Here is an 18517-nt window from a genome sequence, read left to right on the forward strand (position 1 = left end):
ATGCACAACAAAAACAACAAAACCAGGTGGGTTTTTGACTATGACTGTATATAATCTCTGATGAATATGAGAAGAATGGACATCTTATGACATTGAGGCTTCTATGAACAAGGCATATCTCTTCATTTATTTAGATATTTAAAATCTTCCAATGAAGCTGTATTAAATTTCTGTATAAAAGCTCTTATAGGAGTTCCCGTCGTGGTGCAGAGGAAACGAATCTGACTAGGAACCATGAGGTTGTGGGTTCCATCCCTGGCCTTGCTCAGTGGGTTAAGGATCTGGCGTTGCCGTGAGCTATGGTGTAGTTCACAGATGTGGCTCGGATCCCAAGCTGCTGTGGCTGTGGTGTAGGCCGGCAGCTGTGGCTCTGATTTGACCCCTAGCCTGGGAACCTCCATATGCCACGGGTGAAGCCCTAAAAAGCAAGGGGGAAGAAAAAAAAAAAGCTCTTATATATGTATTTTTAGAATTTTTCCTAGGTACTGCCTATTTTTGATAACATAAATAACAGCTTTAAAATTTTTGCCTGTTTTTGATTTTTTTTTTTTTTTTTTTTTTTTTTTTTTTTGGTCCTTCTAGGGCTGCACCTGTGGCATATGGAGGTTCCCAGGCTAGGGGTCAAATTGGAGCTGCTGCTACCAGCCTACACCATAGCCAGAGTGCCAGATCTGAGCTGTCTCTCTGACCTATACCACAGCTCATAGCAACACCAGATCCTTAATCCAATGAGTGAGGCCAGGGATCAAACCCGCAACCTCATGGTTCCCAGTCAGATTCGTTAACCACTTAGCCACAACGGGAACTCCTTGAATAGATTTTTAATAATTTTGTAGAGTTCCTGTTGTGGCTCAGGGTTAACAAACTCGACTAGTAACCATGAGGATACAAGTTCAATCCCTGGCCTCACTCACTGGGTTAAGGATCTGGTGTTGCTATGAGCTGTGGTATAGGTCAAAGACACAACTTGGATCTGGCACTGTGGCTATGGTGTAGGCTGGCAGCTGCAACTCCAATTTGACCCCTAGCCTGAGAACATCCATATGCCACAGGTGTGGCCCTAAAAAGCAAAATTAATTAATTAGTGTTTGGCATCCTTGCTAAACACTTACTTAGTTCTACATATTGTCCCTCTACATATTGACTTTGTTTTTCTTTATCTTCTTTTTGATTCACCAGGTATGTTTTTATAATTTTACTTCTTCTCTTCACTAATTTGGAAGTTACACAAATTCCATTATTAAAGGTCACAGGGAGTTCCTGTTGTGGCTCAGTGAAAATGAACCCGACTAGTGTCCATGAGGATTTGGGTTCGATGCTTGGCCCACTCCATGGGTTAAGGATATAGCGTTGCCATGAACTGTGATGTAAGTTACAGATGTGGTTCAGATCCTGTGTTGCTGTGGCTGCGGTGTAGGCCGGCAGCCGACTGTAGCTCCAATTCGACCCCTAGCCTGGGGACTTCCACATGCCACAGGTGTGGCCCCAAAAAGCAAAAAAAAAAAAAAAAAAAGTTACAACATGCATATTCAACCCCATCAAAGCCCCAATTCAATCATCACCTTTCCCTCTTCCCTAATGATTGGGAAACTTGGAACACTAATTCATTCACCACTATTACCTCTGACCCCCAGATTTATATGATATATTTAAAAAATTTTTTAACCCCATAAGACTATATATATATATATATATATATATATATATTTTTTTTTTTTTTGTCTTTTTGCGTTTTCTTGAGCTGCTCCCATGGCATAAGGAGGTTCCCAGGCTAGGGGTCTAATCGGAGCTGTAGCCACCGGCCTACGCCAGAGCCACAGCAATGTGGGATCCCAGGCTAGGGGTCTAATCGGAGCTGTAGCCACCAGCCTACGCCAGAGCCACAGCAATGTGGGATCCGAGCTCACGGCAATGCCAGATCCTTAACCCAATGAGCAAGGCCAGGTATCGAACCTGCAACCTCATGGTTCCTAGTCCGATTCGTTAACCACTGTGCCACAATGGGAACTTCAAAACACATAATCTTATAAAACTGGTGTTTATTTAGATTTGTCCTTATTTTTACCCTTTTCTATGTTCTTCATCTTTTTCTTGAATCTCAGGCTTTATATTTGAGATTCCTTTTTTTTTGCCTTTAATATAGTTTAAAATATAGTTTGAATTTCCATTAGTGAGGGTCTGACAGTAATTATCTTAGTCTTTTGTCTGAAAATGTCTTTATTTCACCCTTATTCCTCAAAGATATTTTTACTGAGATCCTAGATTTACATTTTCTCTCTCTCAGCACATTATCATTCCACTGCCTTTACGTTTCACTGGTGTTATTGATGAGTCAGTCTGTTACCCTCTCCATTTTCCTGCAGGTAATTTGTCTTCTGATAATTTTTTGTTCTCTTTGCCTTTAATCTTCTCTAATTTCACAAGAATATGTCTAGGTAGGGATATTATATTTATTCCTCTTGGGATTATTTGGCTTGAATCTCTGGGTTGTTTTTCATCAGTTCTCTAAAATGCTCAATCAAAATCCCTTCAAATATTTCCTCTGCCCAACTCACTTTTTTTTTTCAGGGCCACACCCATGGCACACAGAAGTTTCCAGGCTAAGGGTCAAATCAGAGCTGCAGCTGCCAGCCTAAGACACAGACATAGCAAAGCCACATCTGTCATCTACACCACAGGCTGGATACTTAACCCACTAAAGCCAGGGATTGAGCCCATATCCTCATGGATACCAGTCAGATTTGTTACCACTGAGCCACAGTAGGAACTCCTCACTCACTTTTCTAATTACATATTCTTTACATTTTCATTCTATCCTCCATGATTCCTAACCAGTCATATTTTCCACTTCTTGCTGTCTTCTGGGTTATTGCCTTAGACTTACCACTTCTCTTTTAAAATGTGTCTGCTCTGTTTTTAAACCTATTAATTGGGTTTTCATTTCATTTGGTTATTTCTAAAAATCTGCTCTTTTTCTTGTTGTTTCCTGTTTCATACTGATATTTTCAAGTTTGTGCCTTATTTCTTTTTTTTTTTTTCTTTTTTTTAGGGCCGAACCCACAGCAGATGGAGGTTCCCAGGATAGGGGTCAAATCGGAGCTATAGCCACCAGCCACAGCCACAGCCACAGCCACGCAGGATCCAAACCGTGTCTGAGAACTATACCATAGCTCATGGCAAGACTGGATTCTTAACCCACTGAGCAAGGCCAGGGATCAAACCTGCAACCCCTGTGCCTTATTTCTTTAAATAATAATAGTTACTTTATAATTTGTGTTTGATAATTTCATTATTTGAAATCTAATTTGGACTTTTCTAATACACCTGCTGGTTCTTGCTCATGTATTTTCCCATACATGATTTAATTATTCCAACTGTGAGATGTTTATTTTTCTTGCACTTTTATTTGGGGAAGTACTTTGAGGTCTTAAATAAAGTGTGTTTTCTCCAGAGACTATCTTAAGATTACTCAATATTTTTGGAATTCAATTAAGGGCTACCTTCTGGCTCCAAATGCTTAGCAGCCCCTCCCCCCTTTTACGAAATCAGAAGACACTCAATTTTACTTGAAGTTCCCAGAGGTAGGAAGAAAGGAATTATTTCCAGGTCATCCTTGCATTAAGGAATTGGCAAACTAAGGCCAGCAAGCCAAATATGGTCTAATACTTGTTTTTGTAAATAAAGTTTCATTGAAACATAGCCACAACCACTTGCTTACGTATTGTCAATGTCTGCTTTTGTACAATAGCAGAGCTGCATAGTTTTGACAAAGACTGTGCACCCCACAAAGCCCAAAATATTTACTATGTGAACCTTTACAGAAGAAGTTTACTGACCACTGGTGTAGTCCAATAGGGGTCCAGCTTTACGGGGTTATTTTCTACACAATTCCCCAAATTAGGCTCTGTCTCCAGTCTGGCAAGTCCTGCGAGACAGTGAAAACCAAAATTCAAGTTCACTAGGGAATTCCTTTGTGGCACAATGGTTAAGGATCCAGTGCTGGCTCAGGTCACTGCTATGGCACTGGTTGGATCACCAACCCAAGAACTTCCACATGCCTCAGGCGTGGCCAAAATAAACAAACAGAAAAACATAAAAAACAAAAAAATTCAAGTTCACTAGGTTTGGCTAATGCTAATTGGTGAAAAAAACAGTGCTCTGCTTAGCTCTCTAGTTTCCTGCCTTTGTTCAGTGCTTGTTCTGAAAATGTCTTACTTTGTTAAGAGCACATCAATTCTTTAAGTATTGATATTTATTTTTTCTATTTTTTGTTTTGTTTTTTCTTTTATTACTTTATGCAGAAATTTTTTACAGCAAAAGGATTGATTCGGGCATTTATCCTGCCTTATTACTGGAAAATAAAGGCTGAATGATTTTTTGGGGTATTTTAATACAGCACTAGCTTTGACTCCTCTTACCCAGTTTAATAGATTAACTGATGTAAAACATACTGATACCCAAAGCACACTGAACAATCTCAACTAGCAGACTTCTGTCTAGTATGTCTGTATGCTTCTGCTCATTAGCTACCACATATCAAGAATCTGCCATGTGTATCCCCAAACATTATTTCAGCTATATCTATTAATTACATAACAAATGTAAATCACTAAAATATGACTATGAAAGAAATACTGGTAAACACTACATTCAGGGTTGAGCTATGAATAGATGTAACACAAAGAATGTATCAAGGGAATTGGTAATGTTTTATTTCATTTGTTGAGTGTTGGATATATTGATGTTTGTTATACACAAACTATTTTTATACTTCAAATTTTCATAATTTTAATGTTTGTTTTTTTAGGGCCACAGGTGAGGCATATGGAATTTCCAAGCAAGGGTCGAATTGGAGCTGCAGCTGCTGGCCTACGCCACAGCTCACAGGCAACACCAGATCCTTAACCTACTGAGCAAGGCCAGGGATCAAACCCGTATCCTCATGGTTACTAGTTGAGTTCATAACCCACCGGGCCATAACCTGAACTCTACATAATTAATTTTTTAATTATTGCTACAATGAAAATTAAGTTGAGGTGTTCTCCCTGTGGTGTAAGGGGATCTGCAGTATCTTGGGAGCACTGGGATGCAGGTTCAATCCCAGGCCCAGCATAATGGGTTAAGGATCCAGAGTTGACACAGCTGTGGCTGAGGTCCCAACAATGGCTTGGATGTGATTCCTGGCAGGAACTCCATATGCCACAAGGTGGCCAAAAAAGAAAAGAAAAAAGAAAATTAAGTTGAATCCCCTAGAAAAACATATTAAAACGATGATTAAAAACTGTCCTTTTAGGGAGTTCCCTTCGTGGCTAAGAGTTAACAAACCTGACTAGGATCCATGAGGATGCAGGTTTGATCCCTGGTCTCACTCAGCGAGTTAAGGATCCAGTGTTGCCGTGAGCTGTACTATAGGCTCGCAGCTGCAGCTCCAATTCCATCCCTAGCCTAGGAACTTCCATATGCTGTGTGTGCAGCCCTAAAAAGCAAAACAAAAAACAAACCAAAAAACTACAATACACTTTGGTATAAGATAAAATAATTATTTTTCCTAATTATCTAAGGCTTCTTAGTTGGTCAACACATGATGTTAATGTTAATGAGGCTAAGTGCTCCATTTCCTCTTTTACAGCCTGAACTATACCCTGAAACCTGGTCCTCTAAAAACACTCTGACACCAAAAAAAACAGGTAAAAAGAATAAACATATAACAATAATATTACAAAAACTGTTCAAGACTGCATATCCTTGGGAAAATATATAAGACTGAATAATAAGTTTAAAAAGTATTTATAGGGAGTTCCCGTTGTGGCGCAGTGGTTAACGAATCCGACTAGGAACCATGAGGTTGCGGGTTCAGTCCCTGCCCTTGCTCAGTGGGTTAACGATCCGGTGTTGCCGTGAGCTGTGGTGTAGGTTGCAGACACAGCTCGGATCCCACGTTGCTGTGGCTGTGGTGTAGGCCAGAGGCTATGGCTCCGATTAGACCCCTAGTCTGGGAACCTCCATATGCCGAGGGAAGCGGCCGAAGAAATGGCAAAACAAAAAAAACAAACCAAAAAAACATTTATATAATATGTTAGTCCCATAAAAAACATAAAAATAGAAAAAAGGAAAGAAATACACAAAACCAGAGTTCCCATTATGGTTCAGCAATAACAAACCCGACTAGTATCCATGAGGACACAGGTTTGGTCCCTGGCCTCACTCAGTGGGTTAAGGATCCAGCACTGCTGTGAACTGCGGTGCAGGTCACAGATGCAGCTTGGATCCCACATTGCTGTGGCTGTGGTGTAGGCCAGCAGCTGCAGCTCTGTTTCGACCCATAGCCTGGGAACTTCCATATGCCCTGGGTGCAAAAAGACGAAAGAGAGAGAGAGAGGGAGAGAAAGGAAGGAAAGGAGGGATAGAGGGAGGGAGAAAAAAGGAAGGAAGGGCACAAAACCATCAGCAGAAGTGATTTTAAATTTTCTTTATCCTTTTTTTGTATTTACCTAATTTTCCATTAGAATGGAATGTTCTTTTAAAAAAATTAAACTTCTTTTTTTTTGTCTTTTCTAGGGCCGCACACACAGCATATGGAGGTTCCCTACACCACAGCCACAGCAACTCGGGATCCGAGCCTCATCTGCACCTACACTATAGCTCATGGCAACACTGGATCCTTAACCCACTGAGCAAGGCCAGGGATCGAACCCGCAACCTCATGGTTCCTAGTTGGATTCATTAACCACTGCGTCATGACGGGAACTCCACCCAAAAAAATAAACTTCTAAACAATATGTCCTAATCATAGCAGTGCTATTTTTTTTTTTTAATTTTTGGCAACACCCATGGCATATGAAAGTTCCCAGATCAAGGACTGTATCTAAGCTGCAGTTGTGGTAACACCAGATCCTTAACCCACTGTACAAGGCCAGGGATCGAACCAGCCCTGCCAGAGAGATAAGCTGGATCATAATCCACCGTGCCACAGCAGGAACTCCCATAGCGGTGATATTTTTAATTTTATATTTACTAACAACAGTTTGGTAAAATTCATTACTTTTTTTAAAGCTCTGAAAATAACTTTATAAAACTAAAATTAACCTTTTCCAGAGACAATCTTTGAAGTATTGAAGAAAAGACTGCCATGCTGAAGATCCATTGTTTCTCCCTTCAGTTTGTCCACTGCAACATCAACAAGGGCAAGCTCATCAGCCAAATCCTAAAATACATGAAAGTTCTGAATAATCAAATGTTCTGGAAAATGTTCCCATTTCAATTTTAGGAGAAAGAGAAAAAATTTTGTGGGTTATTTTATAATCAAAGGAATGTTACTTTTTTTTTTTTTTTTTTTTTTTTTTTTTGGTCTTTTTGCCTTTTCTAGGGCTGCTCCCAAGGCATATGGAAGTTCCCAGGCTAGAGGTCTAATCAGAGCTGTAGCCGCCAGCCTACACCAGAGCCACAGCAATGTGGGATTCGAGCCAAGTCTGCGACCTACACCACAGCTCAAGGCAACGCTGGATTCTTAACCCACTGAACAAGGCCAGAGATCGAACTTGCAACCTCATGGTTCATAGTCAGATTCGTTAACCACTGCACCACGACGAGAACGTCAAAGGAGTGTTACATTTTTAAGAGAAAAAAAAAATGCCATAAAGTTTTTTAATGTTCCTAGTGATTAGAAGTTACAGTAAATGGGAGTTCCCGTCGTGGCGCAGTGGTTAACGAATCCGACTAGGAACCATGAGGTTGCGGGTTCGGTCCCTGCCCTTGCTCAGTGGGTTAATGATCCGGCGTTGCCGTGAACTGTGGTGTAGGTTGCAGACGCGGCTCGAATCCCGAGTTGCTGTGGCTCTGGCGTAGGCCAGTGGCTGCAGCTCCGATTAGACCCCTAGCCTGGGAACCTCCATATGCCGCAGGAGCAGCCCAAGAAATAGCAAAAAAAAAAAAAAAAAAAAGTTACAGTAAATGACAGAATGCAACAAAAATTGTTTTGCCTTCATGTAATTGTTAAATTTTTAGAATTGGGATTTTTCCACTTCAGGTAACAGGGTTTTCGGGGTTTTTTTCCCCTCGTTTTGGCTGCCCCGTGGCATATGGAGTTCCTGGGCCAGGGATCAGATTTGAGCAGTAGTCACGACCTACGCCGTAGGTATGGCAACACCGGATCCTTAACCCACTGTGTCTGGCCAGGGATTGAAAATGCATCTCAGAGCTTCCAAAATGCAGCCAATCCCATTCACCATGGCAGGAACTCCCAAATAACAGTTTAAAACAAATGAAAAGTTATGAAATCCTTTCAAAGGATTTTATTATATTTAACCCTTATCCCTAATTTCTGACCTGAAGTTCTTTTTAATTTGAATCCTTAAGCAAAAATAGACAAGCAGCCACATATGGGAAACCATTTTATGTGGCTCAGTATATTATAATTAATGCCGGCCCTCCAATCTAGGAGTAGATAAGCAAATAACCAGACCTGACCAATTGTTCTATCTTTCCTTCTAGCCCTAGCAATTAGTTAAAAAATGGGCATATGGCCCAAGCATAACAAATGAGGTTAGAAAATGGAAGATGGGGAGTTCCCATTGTGGCTCAGTGGTTAACGAATCTGACTAGGAACCATGAGGCTACGGGTTCGATCCCTGGCCTTGCTCAGTGGGTTAAGGATCCAGCATTGCTGTGGCTCTGGCATAGGCTGGCAGCAACAGGTCTGATTTGACCCCTAGCCTTGGAACCTTCATATGCCATGGGAGCAGCCCAAGAAACAGCAAAAAGACAAAAAAAAAAAAAAAAAAAAAAAGAAAGAAAGAAAAGAAAATGGAAGATGGGAGGTTAAGTCTCATTTTTCTTTGGAATCATAAGCTCTAAGGATGACATTAGACTCTGAGAACAAACTGTATAGTCATCTTTACCATCATATGGGAAGACCCTACCCAAGAATTAAGCCAACAGAGGAAATATAAACTACCTGAGAATTAAGCCAATAGAGGAAATATAAGCTAAGATATACAGAGGCTGTGTGTCTTTTTTTTCTTTTTGGCTGCCCTGTGGCATATGGAGTTCCCAGGCCGGGGATCAGATCCAAGCTGCAGCTGTGATCTATCCCACAGCTTTGGCAACACCAGATCCTTTACCACATTGTGCTAATGTGTTAATATGGATCGAACCAGCATCCTGGCGCTGCAGAGTTGCCCTCAACCCCACTGCACCACAGAGGAAATTCCAACAATAGCTTTAATACAAATGTGATGTGGATTATTATAACCAAAGAGGTTATACAAGCTGTGCTGCAGATCTACCACTAATCATCCATAGTGTAATGAGGGCCAGGGATTGAACCTGTGCCCCAGTGCTCCCAAGATGCCGCCAATCCCTTTTCACCACAGTGGGAACTCCTACGGAGGCTGTGTCTTGATACTTGAAGCTAGCTCTGAGACCTCTCCAGTTGCATAGACAATATACAGTGTCTATACTCTAAATTTGAATTGGGTTTTCATCACATGCAACAGAATATAGAATTGTATATAAGGAATATATTACTTCATATTCCAATGGCCAGATTCCAAACGTGAGCAGTGAAGGAAAGGAATCAAATCCTTATTTATTACTTTTTTTTTTTTTCCAGATCAGGTACCATCTGGCATTTTTGGAAAACTATAAATTCTAAAATTTACTAAATTATGTATATATATCAGAAATAGGATAATGATAAGGACTTGCATCCAAAATAATCATGTATCACTTTTCAGCTAACTGCTAAGAAAACCAGATCATGTTTATGGATCAATTTTCTTTTTTTTTTTTAACTTTTGGCCACACCTGCAGCATGAGGAAGGTCCTGGGCCAGGGATCAAATTCATGTCACAGCAGTGACCTGAGCCACACCACTGACTAATGCTGGCTATTTAACCCACTGAGCTACTAGGGAACTCCAGAGATCCAATTTTTGCCTTTTTTTTTAGGGCCACACCCACAGCATATGGAGGTTCCCAGGCTGGGGATTGAATCAGAGCTGTAGCCACCAGCCTACACCACAGCCACAGCAATGCCAGATCCTTAACCCACTGATCGAGGCCAGGGATTAAACCTGTGTCCTCATGGATCCTAGTCAGATTCGTTTCCACTGAACCACGACGGGAACTCCCATAGATCCATTTTTATATCTGTGTTTCTGCCTGGGGCTGGACATAAAAACACAAACCACCATATACATTTCAACAGAAGGAATGTAATGTAGGGAATTAGTTAGATGTTTGAAGGGCTGAAAACGCAAAAGGGGAACATCTGCAATAATCCAGAGGTAGTAATTGCACTTGAAGCTACCACCCCTGAGGCTGAGGAAACAGAGACTAAAGTAGGTGCTTCATGGATCCAGGCTCATACTTGGGAAGAGGCAAAATCTGGCTGCTGATGATACCACTAAAGGGACGAGATGAAGCCAATGCAGGGAGTTAAAAAAAAAAAAAAAACCCAAAAAACAAAACTGGAGGTTACAACCAACTGCTACCATTGAAACAAAGGGCTGCAGCTGGAATAACAGTGACCAGGACAATAAGCAAACAGAAAGCGGCAGGTCACAGCTCCCCTCCTCCCTTCCAACCTCCCTCCCTCTAGTGTCACATATTGGCAGAACCTAACAAGATGCCAACTGGCAAAGGAGAAAATGATTATGCAGAGGTCCAGCCAGCATCACAAAGCAAAGTACAGAAAGCTGAATATGGAGGTGAGGCAAGTTAAGTCAATAACCAACTCAGCCTGCTTTTAAATTATATTTCCAACTTTATTTATCTCCCTTCTCAACAGGTTACCAGAAAATTTTCTCCTCGAGGGAATCTTCCAAACCCCATCTGTCTTGACTGTCAAGGATGAAGCTCAAATAATCCCTGAAAGTTTTTGCTTGTTTTTTTAAGAATTAACTACATCTGGAGTTCCTGATGTGGCGCATCGGAAACAAATCTGACTAGGAACCATGAGGTTGCGGGGTTGATCCCTGGCCTCACTCAGTGGGTTAAGGATCTGGTGTTGCCATGAGCTGTGGTGTAGGTCACAAATGCAGCTTGGATCTGGCATTGCTGTGGCTCTGGCGTAGGCCGGCAGCTACAGCTCCGATTAGACCCTTAGACTGGGAACCTCCACATGCCACGTGTGCAGCCCTAAAAAGACAAAAGACCAAAAAAAAAAAAAAAGAATTAACTACATCTATGTGAGACATTTCTTAAATACAATTCCAAATAGAGAAGAACCTAGGGTTGTTTCGCCTACCAGAATCTTACAAGAATAGTTATGAGTATCCCAGGATCTTTTCTCTAGGGAGGTCATGAGTAACCATAGTAAGATAGAGGAAAAAAAAAATCCATCTAAGGAAAACTGCTCTGGCCACTTTGCTCTATATAGGACAAGGAAGTAGGCAGTACTGCTACCCATTCCTTAAGACTTTATATGTACTGATGCAACAGACAAGGGCCTAATCTCCAAAAATATACAAACAACTCATGCAACTCAACAACAACAAAAAACAGACCACACAATTGAAAAATGGTGAGAATTCCTGAATAGACATTTCTCAAAGAAGACACATGGATGGCCCACACAGGTACATAAAAAAATCCTCAACATCACTTATTATTAGAGAAATACAAATCAAAACTACAGTGAGGCACCACCTCACACAGGTCAGAATGGCCATCACTAACAAGACAACAAATAACAAATGCTAGAGAGGGTGTGGAGAAAAGGGAACCCTCCTTCACTGCTGGGGGGACTGTAAATTGGTACAACTGCTATGGAAAACATATGGAGGTACCTCAGAAAACTAAATATAAAATTACCACGTGATTCAGCAATTCCACTCCTGGGCATATATCCCAACAAAATACTCATTTGAAGAGATACATGCACTACTATGCTCATAGCAGCACTATTTACAATAGTCAAGACATAGAAACAACCTAAATGTCCATCAACAGATGAGTGGATTAAGAAGATGTGGTAAATATGGAAATGGTAAAAATGGAATACTACTCAGCCATAAAAGGACAAAATAATGCCATTTGCAGGAACACAGATGGAACTAGAGATTATCATACTAAGTGAGGTCAGAAAGAGAAAGACAAATATCATATTATATCACTTATTTGTGGAAATTAATATATGAAACACAAATGATCCTATTTACAAAACAAAAACAGATCACGGCCAAGGAGAGCAAAGCTACAGAAGAGAGGGGAGGGAGTGGGATGCACGGGGAGTTTGGGATTGGTGCATGCAAACTGTTACATTTGGAATGGATGGGCATTGTGGTACTACTATATAGCACAGGGAATTACGGATGATTGGGTCACTCTGCTGCACAACAGAAACTGAAAAAACATTGTAAATCAAATATACTTTAATCTAAAGAATTGGAATTCCCATTGTGGCTCAGTGGAAACAAACCTGACTAGTATCCATGAGGATTTAAGTTTGATACCTGGCCCAGCTCAGTGGGTTAAGGATCCAGCATTGTGGTGAGTTGTGGTGTAGGTTGCAGATGCGGCTCAGATCCCTCGTTGCTACAGTGGCAGTGGCATAGGCCAGCAGCTGCAGTTCCAATTCGACCCCTAGCCTAGGAAGTTCCATATGCTACAGGTGTGGCCTTTTTTTTTTTTTGTCTTTTTGCCTTTTCTAGGGCCACTCCCAAGGCATATGGAGGTTCCCAGGCTAAGCGTCTAATTGAAGCTGCAGCCACTGGCCTACACCACAGCCATAGCAACGCGGGATCTGAGCCGCATCCACGACCTACACCACAGCTCACAGCAAAGCTGGATCTTCAACCCACTGAGCAAGGCCAGGGATCGAACCCACAACCTCATGGTTCCTAGTCAGATTCATTAACCACTGCACCACGACAGAAACTCCGGTGTGGCCTTTTAAGACAAAAAAAAAAAAAAAAAAAAAAGACTTTACATGTCCTTATAAAACCTTTAAAATACCACCTTTCAATGAAATATGCAGGTGTCATTGTATTCATATGTCCCTTCACATCAATGGACTATATGAATACACATTATTTTTTGGCTCTGCCCATGGCATATAGAAATTCCCAGGCCAGAGACTGAACTCAAGTCACAGTGTGACAATGTCATATCCTTAACCCACTGAGCCACCAGGGAACTCCCTGCATATTTTAATATCCTTCATCACGTTCTATTTATCCCAAAATTTACATCAATGTGACTTGCAAACAAGGGTTTTTATTTTTTTATTTTTTTAAGGGCTGCACCTGTGACATATGGAAGTTCCCAGGCTAGGGGGCAAATCAGAGCTGCAGCTGCCAGCCTACACCACAGACACAGCAATGCCAGACCTGAGCAACGTCTTCGTCCTGCACCACAGCTCATGGCAACATCACATTTTTCACCCACTGAGTGAGGCCAGGGATTGAGCCCGAGTCCTCATGGGTACTAGTTGGGTTCGTTACCGCTGAGCCACAATGGGATCTCCAAAAACAAGGTCTTGAACTACTGTTTCACTTGGGCATTTGCCTGAGTATAATGGATTCTAGTAGAAAATAAATGGGCTCTAACAACTGACCTTCTCTCACAATTTGAGTTTTGAAGTTTCATGATAATATCCCTTGGAGTAGGCTCTTTTTGATTGTTTTGAGCACTCAATGAATTCTTTATATCTGCAACTCATGTCCTTTTATCTGCTGAATAATCTCCTTCACCCCCTTTCTTCTTTTTTTTTCTGGCTTCTTTTTTAGGGCCCCACCCACGGCATATGGAGGTTCCCAGGCTAGGGGTCTAATGAGAGCTACAGCTGCCAGCCTACGCCACATCCACAGCAATGAAGGACCCGAGCCTCATTTGTGACCTACACCACAGCTCACAGCAATGCTGGATCCTTAACCCACTGATGGAGGCCAGAAATCAAACCTGCAAACTCAAGGTTCCTAGTTGGATTTGTTTCCACTGCGCCACGATGGGAACTCCCTCTTTCTTATTTCTTACTGAAATGTTAATCAGCTAATGGACCTCCCAATTGATCCTCTAATTTCATCTCTTTTCTATACTCTGTCTTTGAGAGTCTACAACTAGCAGCCCAGCAGAAGAGGGTTCTTGCCTCACTGTCAAACATGTAGACTTTCATTGAATCCTCTTGCTTTCAGTGAGATGTTTGTCTTCTACTGTCCTTGATTATCTTGAGAGCAGAGCCTGTCTAATTAAACTTCTCTAAAGAATAAGCTCCTTCCTCTTGCCTGCTGGGATGGGAGAGGTGGTTACCTGGTTGATTAAGGGGCAAAGGAGAATCTGGTGGTTTTCCTTCTCATTATATAAACTTTCAACAAATCATCCTTTTTTTTTTTTTTTTTGTCTTTTTCTAGGGCCATACCCGTGGCACATGGAGGTTCCCAGGCTAGTGGTCTAATCAGAGCTGTACCCACTGGCCTACACCACAGCCACAGCAACATCAGATCCAAGACGAGTCTATGACCTACACCACAGCTCGTGGCAACACCAGATCCTTAACCCACTGAGCAAGGCCAGGGGTCGAGCCTTCGACCTCACAGTTTCTAGTTGGATTCATTAACCACCGAGCCACTATGGGAACTCCTAAATCATCCTATTTTTAGTCCCATCCATTACCTCCATCTTGAAGGCAAATGATACTTCCAACTCCTGAGCCTTTCCAGGCTTTCTGGAATTTATCTGGCTTTGTTTTTTCTTGTCATCTCCCTCTGCAGGTTTCCAAAAATTGTCTAATTAATGTAGTAAAGCTTTTAAGAGAACAGGATCTGTGTCCAGATTGCCTGTTTGGATTCTGGCCCTTTCACCTACTTGCCTTTTAACCACGAGCAAGCTATCTAACATCTATACTTCATTAATTTATAAATGGAGATGATAACAGGACCTACCTCTTAAGGTTGTTTTAAAGATTAAATAATACCTTTAAAACATTTAGAGAGGTGAAAAACTTATTCATTGGAAACTAAAAAATATTGCTGAGACAAATTAATAAATAGAAAGACACCCAATGTTCATGGAATGGAAGACAATATCGTTAAGATGTCAACACTATTCAAAGCAATCCGCAGATTTAATGCAACCACTACCAAAATCCCAATGGCATTTTTTTTTTTTTGTCTTTTTTTGCCTTTTTCTTGAACCACTCCTGTGGCATATGGAGGTTCCCAGGCTAGGGGTTGAATTGGAGCTGTAGCCACCGGTCTACGCTAGAACCACAGCAACACGGGATCCGAGCCGCCGCATCTGCGACCCACACCACAGCTCACGGCAATGCTGGATTGTTAACCCACTTAGCAGGGCCAGGGATCGAACCCGCAGCGTCATGGTTCCTAGTCAGATTCGTTAACCACTGCGCCACAATGGGAACTCCGGCAATGGCATTTTTTTAATAAATAGAAAAGTCCATTCTAAAATTCACATGGAAGAGTTTCCGTAGTGGTTCAGTGGAAATTAATCTGACTAACATCCACGAGGACACGTGTTAAATCCCTGGCCTTGTTCAGTGGGTTAAGGATCTGGCATTGCCATGAGCTGTGGTATAGGTGCAGACATGACTCAGATCCCATGGTGCTGTAGCTGTGGTGGAGGTCGGCAGCTGTAGCTCTGATTCAAGCCCTAGCCTAGGAACTTCCATATGCCAGAGGTGAGACCCTAAAAAGACAAAAAAAAAAAAAAAAAAATCATACAGAATCTCAAGAAACTCTACATCACTGAAACAATCTTGAAAAGGAACAAAGTTGGAGGTCTCAAGCTTTCCCATTTCAATACTTATTACAAACCTACAATAATCAAAACACTGTGGTATTAACATAACGAGAAATATAGACCAATGGAATAGAACAGAGAGCCCAGGAAAAAACTCTCATGTGAATGGTCAGATATTTTTTGACAAGAGTGCCAAGATCGGAGTTCCCATTGTGGTGCAGCAGAAACGAATCTGACTAGGAACCATGAGGTTGCAGGTTCTATCCCTGGCCTCACTCAGTGAGTTAAGGATCTGGTGTTACTGTGAGCTGTGGTGTAGGTCACAGATGCGGCTCGCATCTGGTGTGGCTGTGGCCGGCAGCTATAGCTCCAATTAGACCCTTAGCCTGGGAACCTCCATATGCTCTGGGTGCAGCCCTAAAAGGCCAAAAAAAAAAAAAAGAGCGCCAAGATCATTCAATACAGAAAGGACAGAATTTTCAACAAATGCTATTAGGATAACTGGCTATTTACATGCAAAAGAATGAGGTTGGACTGTCTGCTTTATACCGTAGGCAAAATTAACTAAAAATGGATCAAAGACCTAAATGTAAGACCTAAAGCTATAAAACTCTTAGAAGAAAAGATAAAAGGAAAGCTTCATGATATTGGATTTGGCAACAAAAGTAAAAACATAAATTGAACTGCATTAAAATTTTAAACTTCTATGCATCAAAGGACACAATGAAAAGGAAACCCAAGGAATGGGTGAAAATATCTGAAAATAATTTACCTGATAAGCAGCAAATATTTAGAATATAAAAAGAACTCCTAAGACTCAGCAACAAATAACACAATTTAAAAATGGGCAAAGGAGAGTTCCTATTGTGGCTCCACAGAAACAAATCTGACTAGTGTCCATGAGGATGCAGGTTCAATCCCTGGCCTCATCCGTGGGTTAAGGAGACAACTTCGCCATGAGCTGCAGATGCGGCTTGGATCTAGCGTTGCTGTGGCTGTGGTGTAGGCCGGCAGCAGCAGCTCCGATTCAACCCTTAGCCTGGGACCTTTCATAAGCTGTACCTGCAGGCCTAAAAAGCAAAAAAAGCCAATAAAAATTAAAATGAGAAAAGGATTTGAAGTAGACATTTCTCCAAGGATATACAAATGGCCAACAAGCCCATGAAAAGATGTTCTGGAAATAGAAAAATGAAAAGAATTCCACTGATACTTTATCAAAGTTGGTATTTTTTGTTTTACAATGTGTATGTAATACTTATGTAATTAAAACAAAAATCTTAAAGTATAAGCCATTGGGAAATAGGATTTTCACCCATTATCTTCAAGTAAAGCAAAATGCTGAATCACTTTAACAGAAAATATTATAATATTAACAAAATAATGCCAACTAACTTGTCTCCGATGAATAAATTTAAATAGTCTGGCAAGGCCTAACACATGGCAAACTCCAAATAAACGTGTCTTAAATTGTGTAAAAGTCAGCTGATACTTATTTGCTCTCAAGTGATTAACCCTGCAACCCCTTGCTCATCAACATCCACAAGACCTGTAAGTGCTTATTTTTCAGCCTCCGTATAGGCTTATCTTACCTTCAATAAGATACAAATAGCACAAGCCATGCCTACAGCACCGGTTCCAACAATGGTGATCTTACTCTGGGAGACTTTATCTTCTTCAATTAGATTCTCAATAAGCTGCTCCTTGACAGTTGACATTTTGAGAACCTGACAGGGATAATGCAATTTCAGTGGAATCAAACTCCCTGAATTAATCACTCTCATTCATACCTACCAATGTACTAACCACACCGAACCTCTAAGGAACTACCTCTTGACTTCGCAGAATGTTGGAGCCACGGGTATGGCGGAGCCAAACAAAAAAACCTGGTCGATGGCTGTGGGGAGGCAGAGCACCGGTCAGTCTATCAGTGTTACCGACTGCGGCACCAAAAGGTTTTTAAAACTTCTCCCCGTCCCTAGCCACCATTTTCGCTCCAATTCCAGTCACTCCCAAATGCTTAGCGTGGCGCAAGTCAGTACAGTAAGCCAGAAAGCGCAGCGCCTATAAGCTGCCTTTTTAAAGTTACACAAGGATGAAAAAAACAAAAACAAAAAAACTAGCAACGCCAGTTGAGGTGTCAAGCCAGGCGACCGTTAGTCTCTGAATCGTTACGCAAGCCCGCACGCACGCACTGCTTTCCTTCGTCAGCACGCAAGCTCCGCCCCCAGCCTGGCCCCAGGAGCAGGTGCATTGGCAGTGGCTTCCTCACTTCTGCCCTATAACTTAAGAATTGAGTGCTGAAATAGACGTTGGGAATTCCCATCGTGGCTCGGCCAAAACAAATCTGACTAGTATCCATGAGGACATAAGTTTGATACCTGGCCTTGCTCAGTGGGTTAAGGATCTGGCATTGCTGTGAGCTGTGGTGTAGGTCAGTGGCTACAGCTCTAATTTGACCCCAAGCCTGGGAAACTCCATATGCCGCAGGTGAGGCCCTAAAAAGAAAAGAAAAGAAATAGACATTGAATTTCTCTTGAGATAACAGAGGGTAGTAATGAAAAGGAAAGGCCGAGTCTAGTTTTCTAAAGTAATTTTAATTTACCCCAAGAATTTACTTATAATTCACAAAGGGGACAAAACTTCCTCTATTATTTTTATTTATTTTATTTTTTTGGTCTTTTTAGGGTTGCACCTGAGGCATATGGAAGTTCCCAGGCTAGGGGTCAAATTAGAGCTGCAGCTGCTGGCCTACAACACAGCTCACAACAACAATAGATCCTTAACCCACTGAGAGTTCTTCCCCAGCCTTTCTCAAAGTT

The 18517-nt window shown here is 41.5% G+C and overlaps 1 protein-coding gene across 7 annotated transcripts in view; it reads right to left on the reverse strand.

Annotated features, from left to right (window-relative positions):
- Positions 1-17865, reverse strand: part of LDHC (lactate dehydrogenase C) — a 61052-nt gene extending 43187 nt beyond the window's left edge. For 2 of the 7 annotated variants that reach the window (XM_085008859.1, XM_021077678.2), the window contains exons 1-3: positions 17526-17865; positions 17288-17422; positions 7087-7204 (exon numbers count right to left, since the gene is read on the reverse strand). In XM_085008859.1, the coding sequence (XP_084864985.1) occupies positions 7087-7204; positions 17288-17413 (244 nt within the window). In that variant the 5' untranslated portion in view covers positions 17414-17422; positions 17526-17865. 7 annotated transcript variants of the gene reach the window in all.
- Between the last annotated feature and the right edge of the window lie 652 nt (positions 17866-18517).

Source organism: Sus scrofa, chromosome 2 (genome assembly GCF_054392235.1).
Source record: "Sus scrofa isolate SSC_HxYL_T2T_F1_AM1 chromosome 2, Sscrofa_HxYL_maternal_Yorkshire_Landrace_v2.0, whole genome shotgun sequence".
NCBI classification, from domain to species: Eukaryota; Metazoa; Chordata; class Mammalia; order Artiodactyla; family Suidae; genus Sus; species Sus scrofa.